The sequence below is a fragment of the Drosophila navojoa genome, chromosome 5, assembly GCF_054131105.1.
Source record: "Drosophila navojoa isolate 15081-1374.11 chromosome 5, UAZ_NAV_1.0, whole genome shotgun sequence".
NCBI lineage: Eukaryota > Metazoa > Arthropoda > Insecta > Diptera > Drosophilidae > Drosophila > Drosophila navojoa.
Genome location: NC_142893.1, coordinates 8,415,592 through 8,439,369, shown reverse-complemented (window position 1 = coordinate 8,439,369; position 23,778 = coordinate 8,415,592). Strand labels below are relative to the sequence as shown.

The 23,778-nt window shown below is 35.6% G+C and overlaps 1 protein-coding gene across 2 annotated transcripts in view; it reads left to right on the top strand.

Annotated features, from left to right (window-relative positions):
• Positions 1-21,489, top strand: part of dpr13 (defective proboscis extension response 13) — a 56,315-nt gene extending 34,826 nt beyond the window's left edge. Inside the window, exons 3-7 of one of the 2 annotated variants that reach the window (XM_030382444.2) lie at positions 15,665-15,766; positions 16,046-16,154; positions 18,287-18,460; positions 18,624-18,737; positions 20,363-21,489. In XM_030382444.2, the coding sequence (XP_030238304.2) occupies positions 15,665-15,766; positions 16,046-16,154; positions 18,287-18,460; positions 18,624-18,737; positions 20,363-20,505 (642 nt within the window). In that variant the 3' untranslated portion in view covers positions 20,506-21,489. Of the gene's footprint in view, positions 1-15,664; positions 15,767-16,045; positions 16,155-18,283; positions 18,461-18,623; positions 18,738-20,362 lie in introns of both variants that reach the window. The other variant, XM_018106777.2, reaches the window with a different exon arrangement.
• Positions 21,490-23,778: the final 2,289 nt, after the last annotated feature.

The following is a 23,778-nucleotide window of genomic DNA, read 5'->3' as shown; positions in this document are numbered from 1 at the left end:
TTTGCCTGCCTGTAGCTCTGTGTGTGTGTGTGTGCTTTTATATATATATATTTATAGTTTGCCCCTGCACACCTGCTGCACACACACACACACACCCACAGGCCAGCTGCCTTTGCCGACTGCGCATTAATATTCGCAGAAATTTATGAACAGCATTAAGGGCACACACACACACACATACATACAGACCACTGTAATATGCAAATGTATTTTGCAATGGGAAAGGTTCAATGAATAGGAAATATGTACATGCATGTATACAAACAAATGGGACACATACATATACATACATATTCATATACATATACACATGCAGGGCAGTGATATATGAAGCGTATATATAGAAAAGTCAGCGAAAGCGCAGCTTGTGAGTTCTTTAACAATTTCAATGCATAAAACTTGAGAGTTGCGGAAAAGTTGTGAGTACAGGTTTATGGGAATTGCGTAGAGAGCGGTTAGATATTTGCAACAAAGGAGTGAGGGCTGGGAAATAGAAAAGAGTGGGTCTATGAGCAAATGAAAAATAGAGTACATCACAACTTACAGAAATAAAATAATAAAAAATAAAAAAAAATAAGAAAACTAAAGTCATAAAAAAAGTTGAAAAGAATGAAACACAGTATGTGAAGAAATAATGAATGAATAAATGAAAAGCGATAAAAAGAGCAAGAAGAAATAATTCGAATTGAGTATTTCTTCATTACCAAAATGCTAAAGGGAAAAATAATAAGGCGAGTAATTCCATAAAATAAATGAAAAGCAGAATAATATTTGTATTTAATTACTAATATATTTTTTTTATTTCTGAAAGCAATTTTTATTTCTATTTGGAATTTTCACTGCATTGAACACCAAAAAATATAATTTTTAAGTAATTAAAACTAAATAAATTGCAATTATAAATTATTATTACAAATTATTATCAATTGCTTATTATTTTGTATTTTTCGTATTAATTTTTTTTTGTTATTTATTTGAATAAAAATTTTTTTCAACTTTCTTAAGACTACATATTGCAAATAAATAAAATTGTTTGGCACTTAAAGATTATTAATAGCTCGGCTCTTCCAGTTCTAGCTCATTCATAACCTTCTCATGCTCTTAGCTCCACACTACTCCATCACATCTCTACAGGTTACAGGGTATATCTACTTCGTTGACTTCATTTCCATTTGGCAGCCAAGCCAACTTTTTGCCTTTGTCCAATGCTAGGCAAAGGTTTGCCCCTTGTTTTTGTGCTCTGGTTGGTTTGTGCGTTTGTTGCTTGTTGCACCCTTAATGAAGGCTGTTTTTTTCTTTTTTCTATTTTTTTTTTTTATACCCTGAACCCATTGAAAATGGGAAATCAGGGTATAATGGTTTTGTTAAAAGTATGTAACAGGCAGAAGGAGGCGTGGCAGACCCCACAAAGTATATATATTCTTGATCAGGGCGAAGAGCTGAGTTGATTTAGCCCTGTCCGTCTGTCTGTCCGTCCGTCCGTCCGTCCGTCCGTCCGTCCGTCCGTCCGTCCGTCCGTCCGTCCGTCCGTATGTATGAACGCGTCGATTTCAGAAGATATAAGAGCTAGAGACTTCAACTTTTTTTTAAAATGTCCGTAATTATCACGCGCATATCGAGTTTATCACTAAAAAACGATAACTCATTCCGATACTTTTTTATCGATAAAAAACCTTATCGAAGATCAGTTTAAAAATTATATCTCCTACATCTTTTAAGCTAGAGTCTCCAAATTTAAAATGTATACTAAGATGAATTTTATACAATTTCGGTTTTTGTTAAAATTTACCCCCCACCCCTATATCAACCCCCTCACCCTCATCTTTGTAGAAGCCGTATATCAAATACTAGAGACTTGAGCTTCGGTATACACATACATTTATACATCATGATTACGTTCTGAAAGTTTCATTACGATCGTACGTCTAGAAATTAAATTATTCCACAAATAAGTTCTCATAATATCGCCAACACTGCAGCGCAACCCAAGCGCAATCGCCTGTATATGCGTGTGTGTGTGTGTGCGTGTGTTTGTTTGTATGCGTGTGTGTGTATGTGTGCGTGTGTATGTGCGAATTATTATTGAAATATCAGTTGCTCGAAGGGTTCAGGGGATCTCGTAGTCGAGCAGTCTCGACTAGAGCTTTCTTACTTGTTTATTTATATTTTTGTTTTGCTTGCCCTTCTAAACATTTTGCGTACTGCGCCGTCGTTAATGTTGCCATTGTCGTAAATTTTGTTCAGTTTCAGACGACAATAAAATGCAGGAAACATTAAATAAATGAATTGCTTCCGCGAGAAGCAGCACGTAAATGCGTTCTCTTTGGCTCTGGCCTGAGCCTTTGTTTCACCATTTTGCTGCAATTTTAATTTTTGTCGCGCTGCGATTTTGCAGTCGTTGCTTTTGCCTTTCCCTGTGCCTCCGTCTTTTCCTTTGCCACGCCCCTTTGCCACACAGCAGCAGCAACAGCAGAAGGAAGCGGGGCAAATGTATAAATCATCGAAGCATATATTTATGAGTGTGTGCGTGTGTAGGAAACACCTTTGGAAAACAAAGTTTCCCATAAGAGCTATGCACTAAGTAATTATGTGTGTTTCTGCTTGTTTTAAATTGTAAATTTATGGGAATTGAGGGTGAAGCCAGAAGTATTTCTATTTAATTTTCATAATTTCAACACAAAACAAGTAAGAATTTCACAGACAGGCACTTCCGACTGCATAATACTCATTCATGGTATTCAAACTATTGTCTTTTGTTGAGTAATGAAGAGAGGACAGAGTAAGGAAGGAGTCGGCTGAGAGTCGTAAAGGAGTCTGCCTTAACTTATTCAATTGCCAGAATATGCCTTTTAAGCAAGTCTCTGAGATACCTTAGAAAGCATTTCCTTATTTGATACGCTCCTAAATCAGAAGAGTATACCCATGGCTATATATGCCAAATTTCAATTCTCTAATCTCAATAGCAAGACGAGCATTGCGCACAACCAATATACTCGTTTAACTTTAGGGAATGGAGCTTAACTCATTCTGAAAAGACAATATCAGGGAAATTCTTGCGTACCACAATCCAATTGATCTACATTTTCATATGCCTTACATGCTCTTTTGACAACTTAATTACACAAATAAAATTATACAAAAATTCTTAAGCATTCTCAATTTATATAAATATTTTATGCAGAAAATCTCTCTCAAGCTGTCATTTAAGAACATTTCCGGCTCAATCATAGAAAATCTGGCTGGCCAAGTTGATTGGCTTGATTTTGGCAAAATCTCAAACCGAATTCCAATTAAGTTATGTCTTGGAAAATTTGCAAAATGAGTTTGACAAAAGCAATTGGCATGACAAACAACAATAAGGCAAATCTTTGATTAGCCAAAGAGGCAGACAGACGGACTGACGGACGGACAGGCAGACAAACAGCAAATTTAAAGCGTATAAATCAAATTGCAAGCAACAAACAGCAAATAAAAGCCAAAAACACTAAATGTCAGTTGCTGCAGCAGGAGTAGCAGGAGGAGTAGCAGTAGCAGCAGCAGAAGTAGCAGGAATAGCAGGAGTAGCAGCAGCAAGAGTAGGAGCAGCAGCAGCAGCAGCAGGACTAGCAGCAGGAGTAGCAGCAGTAGCAGCAGGAGTAGCAGCAGCAGAAGCAGCTGGAGTAGCAGCAAGAGTAGGAGCAGCAGCAGGAGCAGCAGCAGCAGCAATCGTGCTAGTCGAGTGGAAAAAGCTCCATTGGAAATTTGTAAATTACGACACATTTCGGAATCAGAGACAAAGTTGACATTAAAATATGTCATTTGAGAAATGCAGCTTAAATGGCATTAGAAATAAACTAAGGCAAATACATTTAAACTGCAGCAAATACGAAGAGCACAAGCCAGCAGCTCAGCGATGGACTGTAAGCAGCGATACACACACACACACACACACACACACACACACGAGTATACTATACATACATATATAAATTGAACTTAATCAGCAGCCAGAGCAGAGGCAGACTAAAAGCCTGGCTGTAGGTAGCCAGGCTGTCATCCTGTTTGCTGTTTGCTGGTGCGCGTGTGCGTCCTTGCGACTTGAGCACTTAATTACTTTTTAGATAAATTGTCGTTTTTAATGTCTAGACTCTTTAGATATTTTCATAGAGAAAAGTGGCAGTAATTAAATGTGCTCACAGCATGTCACCAGGCCCAAGACCGAGAGCCAAAGTAAAGGCATTAGCCATTGCAAATGGCAATTGCTTAAATTCCGAGCGCAACTTAAGCGGAGCTCCGCCGCTCGAGCAACTTGGAGTGTTAGAAAAGTGGGCAGCCCTGCAGTTAGATAACTTTTGCAGATACAGCAGCTAATTTATATATAATTTGCTAGATTACAAAAGGAATATAATTATAAGGTAAATTTCATTTCCACACACACACACACATACACACGCACAGCCACTAGCAAGTGCACACAAAATTCGAGATAAAAATGCCGAAATTGGTATTTTATGAAAATTAACGCTCAAGGGTTTATGCTCGCTCTCTCTTGCTCCACCTTTCTCCCTCCCTCTCTCTCTCACACTATTCGGATTGAATTTCTGGTTAGCGGCACCTACCCCCGCCCGCCACTCAGATAAGTCGTTTAGATAAAAAAGGTTACGCAAATATTTAAGCAAAAACCCAGCTCTATTTCTACAGACACAAATACATACAAAAAAACATATATATAGCTCGCATATAACTTGTTAGAATTTTAAAAGTTTAAGATCTGATATGCTGCAACTTGGCATTGTCCAAACCAGCAAAACAGTATGGAAAAACAATAGAACGAGTGGTAGACTCATAGATATCTCTTTTTAATGTAGAAGGAAGACAGTTTTATTTATTTTTAAATGTAAACAAATGGCAAACTGATTTTTTTTATAATGATAATTTTTATATTAATAATTTATTTAAAAAAAATTATCATTTATTAAAAAATTTACATTTAATTTAAAATTTAATTTGTTAAAATTAAATAAAAAAAATATATTAAAAAAAAATTAATTTTGTTATATTAAATACATTATTTTCTTTATTTTATTTTATTTTCTTTCTTTTATTTTATTTTAGTTGTTTTATTTTATTTTATTTGTTTTATTTATTTATTTATTTTATTTTATTTAATTTTATTTTATTTTATTTATGATTTTATTTATTTTTTTATGTTGATTGCATTGATTGGAAATGATTTTTTTTCTCATAAAAAAAAAAAAAAACAAAATATAATATATAATTTTAAATAAAAACATTAACAACACTTTTTACCCATATATAAAAAATTTTAATTCAAAATAAATGGTTTAAAAATATATTTGATTTTTGTTTCTTATTGAAAAATCTTTAAATATAAGAAATTGTTTTTTTTTTTTTTTTTTTTTTTTTTTTTTTTTGTTAAATAAACGCTGAAAATACAAATACAAAAGTGTGCTCAAAGACCATAAATGCAAATACCCAATTCAGGTTCTTTACTATACAGGGCATTGCCTAACTGTTTCACATTGACGAGGGTTACTCTAAACTTGCCAAAAATCACTGCTTAGGCATACACACACACACACACACACTTATATATCGCAAGCTATGGCAAACAGGCGCGTTTTTAATCAAAACAAACACATAATTCGTGTCTAATAATTTGTATTTATTATTGCTACAAAATAAAATACGCTCTGTCGTTTATAGAGCAGAACCGGAGCTTGTTTTGCTTAGCTTAGTTTGCTATAAATTATTTTTCTCCTTTTCTTTGCAGAGTTTGCTTTTTGCCTCTTTTTTTTGTGCACATGAATTACTTTTTATGTATGCGAAGGCTCAGAGTTCGTAATATTATATAGTCCGACTCGCACATACATATATAAATATATATATATACATTTTTTTTGTGCCATTTTATTTGAAGTTTTGTTTATTGTTCGCTTTGCTCTGCTTTCTTATTGTTTTTGTTCTTGGCCCGTTTTTATAGCTCACATTTTTGTTACGTATGAATTGTGTGAGCTTTAAGGCACTTGCATTCATCTCTCTCTCTCACACACACACACACACTCACACACATTCATACATCTGTGCAATGTGGCATTGAGGCTCGCAGTCTGAGCTTCTGGCATTCTAGCCAGAGTCGCCGTCAACGCTGCTTAAAATAGCATATAAAATTATAAAATATTTTTGTAGTGCCCGGCAGTCACAGTCCCTGTTATATGTATACGTATGTACACACTGCATACTTTTCCTATTATTGTTTGCCATGGCAACCAAGTGTGAGTGTGTCTGTTTGTATGCGTGGGTGCATCTGTAGCTATTCGTAATGCCCGATGCCAGAGGTGGCAAAGCAGCTTTACAGAATCAGAATTTAAGCAGAAAAAAAGAGAAACTTCAGCAACGAAGTTAAGATAATACAAGTTGTCTGCATTGAGCATAATAAACAATTCCACCAGACTTCTTGCTGAATATAAAAATTTATTTATGAATAAAACAAAAAATTGTAGCAAAATTATAGCTGCAGTTAGTTTCATAGGCCGCTGACCTAAAGGTCTGCCCACACTTGTCATGGAATCACAACTTTTCCTTTAAAATAAAAACCATGTATTCCCATCTACTACATTTTTTTATTGCAGACTTTTTTAATAGCCTCAAAAGTTCCATAAAACCGCTCGAATTAAATAAAACTTGTCGCCGCAGCAGACCGAGTTTTATTTTATTTCAAATTCTCAAGTGATTGACACCAAGTTTATTGAAGCCATCAATTTGCAGAAAACATTTAATATGCATATATATTCCTTTTATGGTGTTAGTGAGAGGGAGAGAGAGTTAAAATTGGCCGAAACAAGTGGCAATTGGGCTATTTTATGTGAATCGACGGTTGATTATGTATAAAAAATGAGAATATATTTATATATATATATATATATATATATATATATATATATATATATATATATATATATATATATATATATATATATATATATATATTGTATATAAAGTATTCTTAGATATATATATCTAAGCTCTAGAATAAGAAGAAGAATATCATGAAATTTTCCATTTGATTTTATATAGTTTTTTTTTAATAGTTTTGTATGCGAACCTGCCTCTAAGAAATCATGTATTTGATATATTTCTCAATTTCGTCTTTGATTTTACTCATAGTCTGTGAAAAACTTAAGAGAGTTACTCCGGGAGTGAAGTTGATTGTTCCAGCAGTTCGTCCCCGATCTTTCATTTTGTTACGCTCTTAGTTTTCGTTGACTCTATTTAAATGAAGCAAAAAGTCTTCTGAGTATTTCCTCCAACTATATCCTCTCTTCGCTGAAAGTCTTCCTTCTGAGTATTTCCTCCGTTTGATTCCGTTTACCGCTCACACAATTCACTTCACCTCACCGCATTCACCTCTCAACAGGCCTGGGCGACTGCAGAAATGCTGCAGCTGCTGCCCCTTATATAGGGCAACGTTCACTCACAGGTTTACTCGCTCTCAAACGTTGAGCTCGGTGACAGGTAGACATCGCTGCGGTCGACCAATGGGAGCACTCTACGTTTAAGTTTCGGTTGATCTAGAGAGCAGAGCGTGAGGAATAAAATGAAGAACAAGCAGTGCTAAGCTATGATGCTTAATCTTTGCCACAGAGCAAATCTGACTGATATATTTTACTTATATATTATTTACATATATACAAAAACAAATGAATTTAAGCATTCCACGCACCCGTCACAAATTTGATATATATTAAGCTACATCATTTCATTCGACAAACTCTGTTTCTCACATTCCGCCCACCTCCCCTTTTGCTGCTTTAACCACGACTTTTGTTTCCTTTTCTAGCGCACTCAGCACTTCATTAAATGCGCTTTATTAGCTTGACATGCACCTGACATACCCATCCAACTGCTAAGCATTTAATTAGCATGGAAATAAAGTCCTGGCATTGTCTGTCGCCTGCGCTTGCATTTTCAGGCAACTGCATTTATGGCATTGCTGTTGCCATTGCCATAAAGCCGCATGGCTTGAGAAATTTGTCAGACTGCGTCTTGAGCTTGGCAATTAAATGAGAAAACTTTATGACAGCAACAAGAACCGCAGCCGGCACCACAGGCCCCCTCACCCAAAAAGAGGCCACATCCTTTGTATGCTGTTGGCTAATTTAACATTAACTAAACGTCAGCAGAAGGGGCCGAGGGCCATGCAAGGTTTGTTTGGCAGCCTGACCGAAAAGTAAATGTTGCTCAAAATTTGCCATAAACCTTTTTAATGAATACAAATCATTATCACTTTGTTCACTGGCAGCCTGAACCCTAATTACACAAGTGACGGCCAATGGCAGCGGGTGCTGAACGAGCGGAACTTGCACTCCTGCTCGTCCTGTTTGTGCCATTAGCCAGTTTGTCAGCTAATAAGGCATTCAGGCTGTTGCCGCTGCTGCGGCAGCTGGCCAAGACAACTTGATAAAGGCTTACACTCAAGCAGCCAGGCAGCCAGCTGCTCGCCCGCACTGAATGAGCTGTGTCCTTTTGTTTGGTCCTGTCGTTGCCTGTCACAATGTTTATTAAAACAAATGCTACAACAAAAGACAAACAATTTTTGACCCACATTTCACTCTATGACACGGAGAATGTGTGTGTGCGAGAAAGAGAGGGAGTGTGTGTAAAGGTGTGTGTGGGTGGGTCTATGCTAAATGGATTCATTATTTCTATAAAGTTTTATGTGCATTGTTTTGACAAATGGCTCTCTGAAAACAATTAAGAAAAGCTGCAAATTCCTGCACTGCGATAGAGCTTCGACGACCCAAAAAGGTGAAAGTTCAATGTTGAGATATAAATTGTGAATGAACTCACCTGCAGAAACTTACAGAGAAAAATTTTTAAAGCTATCAGGCAAAGAAAAGAGCGACTGTCAAAGCCATAAAAGGGCCAAGATGAGCAATACTGATGCTGCTTTAAATAGAGAGATTTTGTTGAAAGGTTAGCAGTTAAATTTATGCATAGCTAAAATAGTCATCAGAAATATAATTAATAAAGCTAGAATAACTTGCAGTAAATATACATATACAATTAATATTTTTAGCGGCATGATTGAAGATTTTAGAACATATTTTTGTCAAAAAAATATAAGTTTTTAATTTACCTTCCTTTGGCATTTTAAGCTCTACAATTTTTAAGATTGCTCAAAATACAAATTATTCATATTAAAGTCTGCCTTTCCTCTTCTAATTTTCACACAGAATTTTTTGAAATTTTATGTCCATCATAGAAAATAGTTTTAGTTAATTTTTTCCATTCTCTTTCCATAAAATATTAATATACTATCTGTGATACGCTTTAGAAGTTAAACAAAGTTAGCAGATATACAAAATAATAATAACAATAAAAATAAAAATAAATAGAAAACTTAAAAATATATAATATATAATATAATAAATATATATATAATATATATAATAATATCATTTATTCAAAAGAATAATATCAAATAAAAATATATTTAAAAAAATAATAATAATATTAATAATAGTAAAATAAATAGCCTCCCATCACTTCTAAAACACAAACAACATTTATAGAAATATAAATTTCAATTTCCAAATATGAGCTTTTTTATCAAATTCCCTCTCACATTTCTGTATAAACAGTTTCAGTCCTCAATGACACGCCTTGCCTAATTGTTGCTCTTAGAACATTGTGAATTTATAAGAAAAAAAAATGCAAAATAATAAAATGAAATTCAAATTGAAAGCCCTCAAAAGTTGAGCATTGCCACGCTGCGCTGCATTTCGCTTTTAATTACTTTAATTGCATTGCAATTACGATGACAACAAACAATTGTTGTGGGCGGCGTTAATGAAAGCCACCAAAAAAATAAAGAAATATGAATTGTGAATTATGAAAAATATGAGAAATGAAAGCTGAGAGCTGAGAAATATGAAAATGTGAAATGGGGATGCTGCAGACATACCACAAAAAAGAGAGAGAGAGAGAGAGAGAGGGAAACATTCGCACTCAAACACTCGAAATTGTTCACATTCATTTTGCAGATTCGCGTTGCCTTGACAGCTGAAAAGTAGGCTATGGTAATTTGCACATTGGACTGGGCCTTCGTCTTCTTCTGCCCTTTATTATGATGATTGTTATTAATGCTCATTCTATATATATATGTACGTATAGAATGGCTGGCTTATTGTGCGTTGGCAGAGGAGGCCCAGTTTTGTTTTGTGAAAGGGTTCGAGCTTCGCCTCGCTCGCCTTTCCATTTGACAGGCTAATTTGAGGGCGTACGATGGGCTCTGAGCACAATTAGCAAATGCTCAATGTTTAATTATGCATTAATTGCATTTAATGCGCACTTCCGCTCCAAGAATAATGAATAATGCCTAACAAGGTGCGCGACCTCTTTCTCCTCTTCTACAATTTAAGGCATTTAAAATTATTTATTGATGTTCAGCTGCAGAATGTAAGAAAAAAACAAACTCACAAATTGAACTTGAAAGTTGCATTACCAAAAAAACGAGTCGAATTTTTGTTGGCTGATAAAACGTAAACTTGAACAATTTCTGCGCATTTTTCGTAAAAGTTTTCTTTTGCGTGCAATTTTATTTTATTTATTTATTTTTTTTTTGTTATAAGTTGTTGACCCATTTTTGTCTACAGTTTGTTATGGATATGGCGCGCACTTGAATGCCCACACACACACACACCCACACACACGAATACTTGTGCAGTTAGTGCAAAATATTCGCGCCCGCTAGTTGAGCACTGCTATTTTTTTTTTATTATTATTTTTTTTTTTTTCACTGTGTGCAGCTACCCCAAATGCCACATAGAGCGCGTTGCTACAAAATAGTTATCAGACAACTCACACACAAACACACGCACACACACACACGTATATACAAGGGCAGACACATAACAAGCCACACACACAAACATACACACACACTCACACAGCAAAATTAAATTGAGCGTATTTTGGTAAAAAAGTTTGTAATTCTTGTTTGTTTTTTACATCAGCTATTTGTACCTTTTTAAATTGCGCGCAAATGCCACAAAAAATGCTTACACAAATACTATAGTATTCATATAGACATATACTTATATATCTATATACATATCTATCTCCTCCTATCCTCTCTCGTTACGTTGCACAAATGGCTGCCAAAAAGCAGCATCTAAATAGAATTTTATTAAAATCGCTTGCATACAATCGAACCAAAAATAAATAAATAACAAGTAAAAAACATGCAAACAGGTGTTGACGACTGCAGATTACCCATTCACGACTCATAAATCTTGGAAAGATTCTTCTTTTGATTTGCCATGGACAACATTTGTTTCTATATATTTATACAGAAGATATAGATATCTTAATGATTGTGAGCTGACTCTCTAGCACTTTAGCTACCATGATTTCTCACTTAATGATCTGCCACGCCCATAGCGAGCTGATCTAGAAAATCTTGACATATAAATCTTTAAATATTCCAAATATATAATCTCCATCTGCAATAGAATTTTCAATAGAGTTTTCAACTTTAAGAAGGACTTTTCACAAAACCAATATGCCCATTTCACTTTCGCGAATGTGTAGAACAAGCAACCGATGTAAAGTTGTTACAGTTTACAACTAACTGCCCTTTCGACTGCCAGCGAACGGCAGAGGGCGCTCTATTCGCTGCAATTTTTCGTGTTCCATTGACCCGCATGGGCTTGCGGCAACGGAAATTGGATGGACAGCGCGAAATAAAGCATACAAAATGCTCGTCAATAACATGCAACAACTAGTTACAACAAAAGCCAATTTAAAGTTGGTTGCTAAAAAGAGAAAAACACAAAAAGACAAAAAAAAAGGAACAGCCGGAAAAGATAAATAAAAAATACAAAAGTAAAAGCAAAAAGGGGAGGGAGAAAAAATCAATTTTTGCAAGCGGCTTTTGTATTTGAATTTTCTCGTTCACAATTACAAGCAGCTGCCTCTGGCCCAGCCCCAGCCCCTTCCCCTGCCCCACTCTCTGCATCTACCTGCATTTTAGACAGTTTGCATATGCGTGCAGCTGTCGAGAGATTCAGCGATAAGCGCACAACTCACACTCCATACGGGTGGGGCCGCTGGGGCGAATGCCAAGAATGGCTCAACATATCGGCGCGCAAATAAGTATGCTACAATTTCTGCATTGGCAGCCAGAGACAGACGGAAAGGAAAGGATTCGCGCTGCCTACCTACGTGCGCCTGCCTGTTGGCAGCTTGGCCAGGACATGTAGTTAGCATAAATTTGCCATAAATTTGCTAACAAGTGATTTGTGGCTGTGCGCAGCGCACAGACTCCAGCCAGAGCCCCCACCCGCCCGGACGTACCGCTGACACCCCTAACAAACAGCGCCCCCAGCCAACGTTTGGCCATAAATTAAATGCTGATTTTTTATTTTTGCAGGCGCATTTTTTTTATTTTGGTGCTGCGTATATTTTTTTTATTTTTGTGTATATTTTGTAAAAAAAGGTAAAATGTAAACAATTATCTGCGCTCTCGCAGCTGCAGCACACACACACATACGCACACAACCGCAGCAGCCGCAATAGCACACACCACACACGCACACCAAACACACACACACACACTCAAATGACAGCCAGCTGAGATTTATGCGCCACGCACACACATGGCAAACATGACCAGTTACGCACACACACACACACTCATACATACACACGCACTCACAACCACAGAGACACTTTGGCAAAGGAATTCGTATGCTTTTGATTAATTGCCGCAACATTTTATACATATATTCCAATGTTTTTTCTTCTCTCTTTACTTTTTTCGAGCGCTTTGTGTATTTTTCTTTTGGCTTGCAACTTGGCTGAGATGGGCAGACACATTTTTGTTCGTGATGGCTTCACTGCTGCCACAGCAGCAGCAGCAGCAGCAGCAGCAGGAGCAGCAGGAGACGCAGCCACATCCTCACATTCCGCTTTACGCTTTTTGCAACATTTTGCCTTAGCTCTGCGTACGGTTCAGAGTTTATTTGCCGACACGTCGCAGCTAGACCCAACTACACAGCCATCATAAATATCATAAAAAATAAGAGTGAAGTAGAAGAGCCACCCGAGCTGTAAAGAAGGCCAAGAGAGAGATGGATGTATGACAGCAGCTCAGCTCAGCTGAACTGAACTCAGCTCGCTTCAGTTTTTCCATGTTCACAATTTATGCAGCTCTCTCGTTTTTATTGAATAGATGTATTGATTATATAAACCTATTGCGAAATCACGATAAAAAATGACTTTCGAGGCTCGAAAACAATTCAATTTCAAATATGCTCGCGCATTAAATATGCTGTGAATAATTTAACAAAAAATAAGTGAAAAATTCAGGCAAAAACATTTTAAGCGCCTAAAGAAGTCAGAGTCAAGGATAGAATTTTTACACAAAATAAATATACCTAGCCGATATTTTTCAGCGTGTTGTTGTTGTTGTAGCTGTTGTAATTCCTGGAAATTTCCTACATAGCAGCTGTCATATATTTTTATTTCATTTCATTTGTGGCGCATTGCGTATACGCCGCATTGTACATTTCAATAGCAATTTTAGCGAGTGGTTTTTATATTCTTCGTCTCCCTCCCTCCTTCTCTCACTGCTTCTCTCTCTCACTCTTTCTGGTGCTGCCAATTGCTGACGATTTAACAATTTACTTTGTAGTTAATTTCAACATTTGTTCCTGCTGGCGCCTCGTCTACTGCGTGTCAATATTGGCCTCAAAGCTCTTTCCTTGCCATTATTCGTTATTTTCTGTTCTTCTCCTCTTTCTGAGCCAATAAATACAATTTCTCTATCAATTGCGTATTGATTGATACACGCGCGCACTTTGGGCTGTACAAAAAGTGGGATAAACTGCAGAAACAGCATTCTAATATGAAAGCGAGAACCCTTGTGCTGTATACACTGCTCTGTCTGGCATAACAGTATTTGCTGTGCTTTGAGATTTTTTTCTGAAACATGTGGGTCTGTGTCTTGATGGAGCTTAAAGATTTTAAGCGAAAGTGTGCCAAGATTTTTGTTTGACAAATATTTTTATATATGTATGCTAAAATCTGGTATTTATTCATAAAGATTTTGTATACATAAAAAGAAGAAGGAATTCAGAAAATTTGGCAAGATTTTTCTTGTATATATTTATATAGCTAAAGTTTAATAAATTCTATAGACCTAAAAAAATAATTTCTGCATTTAAATTGGAGACAAAAATCATGTACATAGATGTAAAAAAAATACTAACATTAAATTTGAGCATAAAATAAAATGCAATTGTATTGGCATACCTAAATATCAACTAATAATTAATTACAAAAAATATATACAATACATTTTACAAAATATATAAATAAATAAACATATAATAAAGTCAGCTATGAATATTATTTATTATATTATTTATGTTAATTTTTTTATATTTTAATCATTTATTTTTTTATAATTTTTTATTTATTTATTTTTGTTAGTTATTTATTTCTTACTTATCTATTTTTTTATACATTTTTTTACATTAAAATGATCATTATTTTATTATTTTTATATTTGGTTTTTACTATAATAGGTATTTAAAATATAATTAGATGAAATCTTGCTTTGGCAGCAAGTAATTTAGCAACTCATTAGGATTGTATTGGAGCCTTAAGCTCAGTTATGGCCCAACTTCAGCTGGCAGGCTCTTTAGGCCCACTGACTTCCAAGCAGAGTAGCTTGCAGTCAGCACAGCCCACTTAAGCTGCCATGCCTGGGCAGCTTTTACGATTGCCTGTCAAACTTCAGCTAGCTGGCGTAGCTGCGCTGCTCAGTCGACTCTTTAGGCTTCATCTGAGCTTGCTGCTGGGCTAATAGATGTTTACTTAACTGTATGTCTGTGTGTGTGTGTGTGTGTGTTTGTGTTTGTGTGTGTGCGCTTTGAGCTACCTCTCAGCCAAAACGTGGCTGCTGTCGAAATCGAAATGATTAATGGTCATTTGAGATTAGCTAAAAGTCGACACACACGCAGCCAAATAGAGAAAGCGAGACAGAGAGGGAGAGAGAGAGAGAGAGAGAGCGAGATGTGGGCGTGGTCATGCCACACAGTTAGGTAAGAGGCCCTTCACGTGTCTGTTGCCTTTGTTTGTTTGCTTGTCTATTTACAGTTAAGCAGCCAATTTGAACTTTGAACCTGGGATCAATCAATCTGCTATTATGTTTATTATTATTATTGTTGTTGTTGCTGCTGCTGCTGCTTATATTATTATTATTGTTGTTGTTGTTGTTGCTTATATTGCTTTCTTTACGTAATTGCTTTTTGATATATATTTTTTATTTTCGATTTAGCAACGGGTCTTAAGTTTGTATCTTATTTTCTTCTCCTTCTCCTCTTTTTTTTCTGTTGAAAAATTGCATCATCATCGTGTTGTCGTCGTCCGCTTTGATGGATTGACAAACATTTGCTGGCTAGGAGCAACGCACGACTGGCCAATATAATGCTGGCATATGTTAAAAGAAGTGCCTATGTGTGTGTGTATGTGTGTGTGTGTGTGTGTGCTGTTTGTGTTAGGCCTAACCTAGCCTAAGCTAGCCTTAGCCTAGCCTCAATCGCATTTGACTAATGGCGCCGTCTGGCTTTCACTCTGTTTTGAATTTCTGCAGGTCTCCTGGATACGCAAAAAGGATTATCATCTGCTCACGGTCGGCTTAACAACCTATAGCAGCGATGAGCGCTTCAGTGCGACACACTTAAAACATTCCGAGGTGAGTTTCACAACTAATTTGCATTTGTGGCCCCAACAGCTGGGCCTTGCCAACGGCACGCAACGCCCGTTGCATGCGAAATCAACAACGCGGCATAGACGTGACAGAAATCAAATGACGAAAACTGCAAAGAGAGTGCGACAGAGTGAGAGAGAGAGAAGGGAGAGAGAGAGGGAGAGAGGGAGCTCTGCACTAAAATACCTACTCACGCTTCTCACTTGTTCTTTGTTGCTGATGGTTTCTTGTTTTTGTTTTCTGTTTTTCTCTCGGTCTCTGCAGGATTGGACATTGCAAATCAAATTTGTGCAGCTACGTGATGCCGGCGTCTACGAGTGCCAAGTGTCCACACATCCGCCCACATCCATATTTTTGCACTTGAGTGTAGTCGGTAAGTAGAGCAAGCGAAAGAGTTGCACAGAAAGAGAGAGCGCCATGATATGGAAAGCAATCAAAAGAGAAATTCATTCATTTGCTGATAAGATTCTCTGCTCAATTGCATACAAGTGGCCATGCCTAGAGTTATACTAATATACCAAACAAAGTTTAGTTGAATGTAAGGAATCAGTTTGGATTGTGCTAATAAATAAAAATCCATTTGTAGCAGAGTTATAAAATAATAATCAAGGGAAAAATAGCTTAATAAACAAAACAAAAAAAATAATAAAATAAATATAGTTAAATAAATGAATAATTAAAAGCGTAAATAAAAATACAATAAGATTCATACTTCCATACTCTTCAAATATATACTCAGCAATCTCTGCCGTCTCTTTAAATCTCACTCGAAATAAAGTCAGCTAGATGAAACTCTTTCAGTGCATTCAACTTGAGCCACAATTATGGGCAGACTACACAAACTGGGCAGTGCTTAGACTCTAAGCTCAGCTGAATTCTAATGCATATAATATCGTATATCTCGACACAAAGGAAAATGCCGCTCAACAACTCATATAGAGAGAGTGAGAGAGAGAGAGAGAGAGAGAGAGAGAGAGAGAGAGAGAGAGAGAGAGAGAGAGAGAGAGAGAGAGAGAGAGAGAGAGAGTCTGAGCTCTTAAATGCGCGCAAGTTGAGCTAAAAGCATGAATCTGATTAAGTGTGTCGCCAGTCTGTGTCTGATTCATGCGAGACGTTGCCAAAAATGTGTAGCAAACTTTTATTTCTCTTTACTTTTTTTCTCCACTTCGCATTTCACATCAGTTTCAGCCAGGCAACGCACGTGTGTGTGTGTGTGTGTCTGCGTGGCCTTTTTATTTTTGTGCAGAAAAGGCCATTAGGCGCAGCACATTCAAAGTAAATTGTTTGTTAAATTCAGAATAATGTGTGTCAGTTAGCGTTAGCCAAGGCCAACAACACGACAACAACAACAACAACAATGGACCACGTCGACAACGTTGTTTGCTGGGAGGCAACTTTGCTGACTCGCTACCATTTGGGCAGGTGTCCCTTTTTTATGCCTTTGCTTTTCATTTTCAGTTTTAGCTTTTTTCTTTCTTTACATTTTTTTTTTTTTTTTTTTTTTTTTTGGCTGCCAACTCTCTTGCAACTGGCATATGGACATTTCTAATTTCAGCATGAGCGCATCGAGAAAAATAAAATAAATATATATGTATATATATATATATATACAACACGCAAATGCTGAAGAAATTCGGTCGAACCAGTTGATGCGCAGCTCTGGCCCACTGCAGATGTTGGCCCAAAACATTGGCAACAAAGCGCGTGGAGGGCGGGAATACAAAAAATAGAGCAAACAAAAATTGTGAAGTAGTCGAGATTTTGAAAACCTTGGCCGAGCAATTTATTTTTGCTTCAGCAAGTAAATAGTTTGAATGGCTTAAATCATCTGACCGTGAAATTATCAGCAAAGAAAATTTTATTTTCTTCTCTAAAAGAACAGATTGTCGAATATGCCTGGAATATTTTAGCAGATGTGAACTAAGTCGATAGATACGATAATGATGCTTGTCAAATCGAATAAAAATTGTCGAAAAAAACAAAAATTGTGTTTAAATCTAATTATTAGTAAATGCAACCAGAGCCACAGAAACTAAATTCTTAAAGAAAAAAAATAAATTAATAAAATTTAATAATAGAAGAAATATTAAAGATTGCAGCTTACTTTGTTTTCCCTGAACCAAAAATAATAATAAAAATAAATACGTTGCTTGGAAATTATTAAAAAAGAATTTCTTGCTAAAAAAAAAATCATTAGCAGTATTAAATGCATATACAATAACAATAGTAAGGATTGTCAAGTATACTAGACTATCTAGAATTTCCAATTAGATAGCTCTTTGCATACGCCACTTGTATAAAATAGTCAACTATCCGATTTAGTATATATTACATATATATGTATATATTCTAACACGCATTTGCATTTACATTTGATTAAATTACAAATCTTTCATCTCTACTGCGCTGCCACCTTTCCACATCTATCACACACACACACACACTACATCCGATTGTGGCAATGGCAATTCAATTTCCCAAAATGTCATTCAATTCGGTTAGAAGCGCGCGCCGAAATATCAGGACCCCCCATACGTTATCTGACGCCCGGGTCGACGCTGCGCCTGCAATGTCGCGTGGTCCAGAATACCGAGGCATCCGAGTATATATTCTGGTATCACGACAACCGCATGATTAATTATGACATTGATCGGGGCATTAATGTGTCAACGGAGCCAGGTGAGTGCTGCCCGCTTCAGCCTTCCCAATATTTACGACACCTGCCTCGAAAAAAACCCAAATCCCCATATCCCAACATCAAACCCCAACTCGAAGCCCAAGCCCAACTCAAACCCAGCATAACCATAACATCGATTGCATTTTTGCGTTCACTTCACTGCAGACTTTCAATCATCGGAGCTTACAATTCAGCGCACCCGTCGTGAGCATTCCGGCAATTTTACCTGTGTGGCCAGTAATACGCAGCCAGCCAGCGTTTTGGTGCACATTTTCAAAGGTGAGTCAGCGCCTCAACTGCATCGATAGCTCGCTATTTTTTATGTTGTTTAACTGTGCGTATACTTAATGCAGTTGTGAAAAAAAAAAAAAAAAAACAAATAAGATAAGTAAATGACTGCAGCTTTGCAATCAATGCGAATGGAATCTCACACATTCTGCATTTGATTTATGGCTTAAAGTTTTTATATTAACTCGTTTTTATGGAAAAATAATTTGTTACCCTTCAATATGTGATAATTAATTACGTATGGGATAAAACGTTTCTTGTGATTATTATTGATTGCGTAATCAATTAAAAAATTGTGGAGAGTTAATAGAAAAATTTAGAAAATACTATTTGTAAAATATTAGTTTATGATTTCTCTAAATATTAATATTTATATTTTAATATTTATTTAAATAGCAATTTTTTATAATTGCAAATTATTTATCTAATTCTATTCTACATTATTTAAGTCTATTTTATATTATTTTGTTAATTTTTGTATATTATTTAAATTTTTATTTTTGCTCATGAACAAAATACTTTCATCTAAAATTCACAAATAAAAATATATATATATATTTTAATATTCATTTTTAGTTTATTTATATATATTTTAATTTAAGCATTGAGTATTGAATATATTGAAGATTTTAATTATTATTCTATTTTTTTTTATAATATATTTAATAGATTTAATTTTATTTATTTACTTTGTAACTTATATTGGAAATATATGAATGAAACACAAATGTATAAAATACATACGAGCATGTAATCGAAACTGTTCTGTAACTTTTCACACATTCTCAATTGATGCATTGTCGAATGAAACTTCGCCATAAAGCATAGAACGCTGAAAGCCTTCAGGCTAACGCGAAAGCAGGAAACGTGACTGAATATATGCAGATGAACTTTTCAATGTTGAAATTGCACGCTGTGTTTATAATTGAATTAAATAAAGTAGCGACAAAATGCAATTTACAATAGTCAAAAAAGCTGAAGCCGAAATAAAATTTAAGCCCACAGTGAGCCCGGAAAAAAAGTAAATAAAATGTAAATAAAATAAAAAAGATGGACAACTGCGTCAACCCACATAAATGCAAATTTATCTGCAACTGTATACGTATCCGTATCTGTATCCGTATCTGTATGCGTATCTGCATCTGTATATCTTTATTTGCAAACGTATTTGTGTAGTTGTGCCTGGCGCTTTTACAGTTCATATATCAAGTGCGAAAAGGCAACAACAATATGCAAAGGAGAGAGATAGAGAGAGAAAACAATAAAAGTAATTTATGAAAATTACAGGGCCACAGAGTCAGGCGGATTAAAAATGCCCGAACCACCAAGGCGGCCATTAAAGCCAGGCCATAAACACTAAACCACACACACACACACAGACACAGACACCTACAAGTGGTGTGTGTGGGTGTGTGTGGGTGTGTGTGGGCGTGGCAAAAGCTCATAACTTATATGGCCAGCATAGGTTGTGCGGCAAGCGCTATCATTAGCATTTGTTTTTGTTGTTGTTTTTTTTTTTTTTTATTATTATTTCTACCTGAGCGTATGTGTGGGTCTTAATTAATTTGAACACATTTTTACCTTGATTTTTATCTCCACGCTCATCTCTCTCACAGGCGATAATCCTGCGGCCATGTATCACGGACATGTGGGCGGCTCGACCAAAACGACGCAGCGGCAGCTGCTGCACAACGTGATGGCAATGATTGCCATCGGCTATCGGATATTCCACACAAGTGTCTATATGAAGATTGTCTAGAGACTCTCGCTGCCCGCAACATTTGTAACTAAACTTCATCAAAGGGAACGTAAAGGCGATAATTAAGTTAAATGCATAAGTAAAAAACAAAACCTTATTACAATTCTTCAACATTTAATCATCTCTAAGCTCTCTTAAAAAATAAAATAAATAAATCAACATATATGTATGTAAGTGTGTGCGTATGTGTAATTACTTTTATATATATGTGTGAGTGCATGAGCGTGTGAGTGCATGAGAGTATGAGTGTGATTTGAGTATGCATGTGTTTGATTGAGCCTTTCGTTTGCTAGCTTCCGTGTAATCGAGACACGTGCAGGAAGAGGGAGTTCAAGCAGCGCTTTTTCACTTATAAGTTAAGAATGATAAGAAATCAAGTAAATCAAGTAATCAAATAAATTATTAACTGTGCATTTAATACAGCAAAGTGTATTTAAAAGCGAAAACAAAAAACAAAAATAAAAAAAAATACATTCTCTAACTAAAAGCTAATTGAAGCTTTTATGTAAGTGATTTTAAGCAACAACAAAAATGAAATTGGCATTAACAACTAGCAATAAATAAGAGGAACATAAACAAATTAATTAATATGTCAACTATATAGTTTAATATAATATATATAAAATACCAATTCCGAGTAAACTAAAATAAATATATATTAATTAAAATTGTACATACCGTATAAATTAAATTTAATTTTGGCCAAAGTTCCATTCAAATTGTTGTTTGATCAATGCTGTAAATATAAATATATATACATTATTTTGGTATAGTTTTTTTCTGTTGAACTTTCGCATAGCCAAGTAAATATTTAAGCATAAGATGTTTGCTTAGAGGCAACAAAAAAAAAGAAAATAAAAATAAATAAATAAAGAGAGAAAACAAAAACAAAAACAGAAGCAAGCTGCCGATGCAGCTGAAATTTCAATGTTGGTTACTACAAACAAAGACTTTTGGCCATGTGTAAAAGTTGCTAATCAAAAACAGAATATATATACATACAAAATAAATATATATGTATAAGAAGAAGAACAAACAAGGCTGCAGCAGTAGCAGCAGCAGCAGCAAGGAACAGAGTAATCAAAAATAAACTATTTTCTAGCTTAAGAAATATTTCGTATTTTTAAACGCAAAGGGTAAACTCGAGTAAATTAAATAGAAAATTCCACAACGTGCGCCCTCGCCGCCCCCTCCCCTTTAAATACTATTTGCAGTGTACATAATAACTTTAATTGATGTGTATGATAACCTAAAATTAAAAGAAAACTAAATAAAAAATAGAAAAAAAATTATTTGACATAAAGAAAAATAAAATATATAAAAAAATGCATTCGAAAAAAATACTAGCTCTTAAGTATGTGTAGTTAAATGTAACAAAAATTACAAGAGTCAACAAAAGTGCAGAAAATAAAACATAATAAAATTATGCAAAATATTTCAAAAAACAATTTCTTTTCCTTTTCCACTCTCGATGGGGCGTTGCTCGTGAGACTTTAAGCTTGGGATTTGATTAGTTTTGCAATCTCAAGTGATCCCAGGGGCAAACACAAAAGAGTTGAGTCCAGGCTGGTCTGTCTGTCCCTCTGTCTGGCTGAGTGTGCAGATTGGCTTATGCATGGCCAACAAAAGCCGCTCGTCGTTCCGGCCAGAGCGAGCTGAGGGGCCGGGCCGGCATTGTTTGCACCGCCAAGCTACTGTCAACAGGCAGTCATCAACATCAGCAGCGACAAGCGACAAGAAGTGCAGTTCATTTTTCTTGGTGCCATTCGCCACGCCCCCCCCGCCTGCCCGCCCCATCTCCACTCTCAGCTCTCGACCATGGCCAGCTGCTCGCCTGGCTTGGTTAATAAAACTAAATTGTGTGCTGAGAATGATGACAGCGTGAAGCCAACGACAATGAGCAGCAGCTCACAATGACACTGACTATGGTATAGCCCTCTCGCTCTCACTCACTCACTCACTCACTCACTCTCCCTCTGTGATTACACTCAATTGAAGCCTGATTTATGGATGCTTGCAAATACAAGCTGTACGAAATGCTCTCAATTAAGTTTTCATTTCAACAACAAAGTCGAAAATTTAATAAAAATGTTGCTCAAATAACAAATGTAAACAAAAACGAGAACCAATATGCAAAATAGTTTCCAAAGAAAACTTTCACTTAGACGAGCCAAAAATCAAAAAAGCCCACAAAATAGTTTGCCTTTGGGTTGAATTTGGTTTAATTGGGTTTAATTTGGTTTAATTTCTTGCTAATTTGAATGACTCAAACTTAATTAAAGCCAGCCGAGATCTGCAGCAGCTCCTGGTATTTGTGGTCGGAAAACACATACACTGAAGAAGTGCAGCCAGACTCTAACTAGGTGCACGGAGTCGGTGTAATATATATTTCATTAGCATTTCGTATTGGCCCAACAACACTTGAGTAGAAAATCAAATTTACAACAGAAACTTCTAAAGTCGCTTGCACGGACTTGCTACGGTCTAGGTATAGAGATATTTTGTGATCAACTTTAAGGTTTCGATCAATTTGCATTTTGGCCTGGTAGAAGTTTGTCTGAATGTGCTGAGGGTTTCTGGTTCGGTTTAAAATATTTGGACACACACAAAAAATGTGGATATGGACTACTCCATATAGAAATTCCTTAGCTTTATATAAATTATTTTCTTGATACCTAATCTAACTATCTAACAGGCAGAAGGAGGCGTGGCAGACCCCATATAAGTATAAGTATACATATATATATTCTTGATCTGAACGAGGAGCTGAGTCGATTTAGCTCTGTCCGTCTGTTTCTATTATATTTATATTATATATATATTATAAAATATATCAAAATTAAAAAAAAAAAATGAATAAATAATATAATAATAAATCATAATAATAAATAATAATAATAATAAAAAAAACTCTCCAAACTAAGCAGAGCTCAGCAATTATTATAACTGAAGTGGCCTTAAATTGTTCCCCAAATGTCTTCAAGTTTCAACAATGTTGCATACATAATTTGCATTAAGTCATAATTCGACGTACAATTCATAAGATTTATTTGGATTTTATTTTCTTTCTTTTTTCTATTGAGCTTTCAGCATAAGCGCCACAAATTCCGGCATGCTTTATATACATTTTTTTTGTTTCCTTTTTGGCTTCTCTTAATAATTCAGTTATTAAATGGGGCACAGAGTGCTGCTCTTATATATGTATATTTGTATGTATGTATGTAAACGTTTATATATATATTTCGAATTTCGTTTATTTATTCATAATTAATT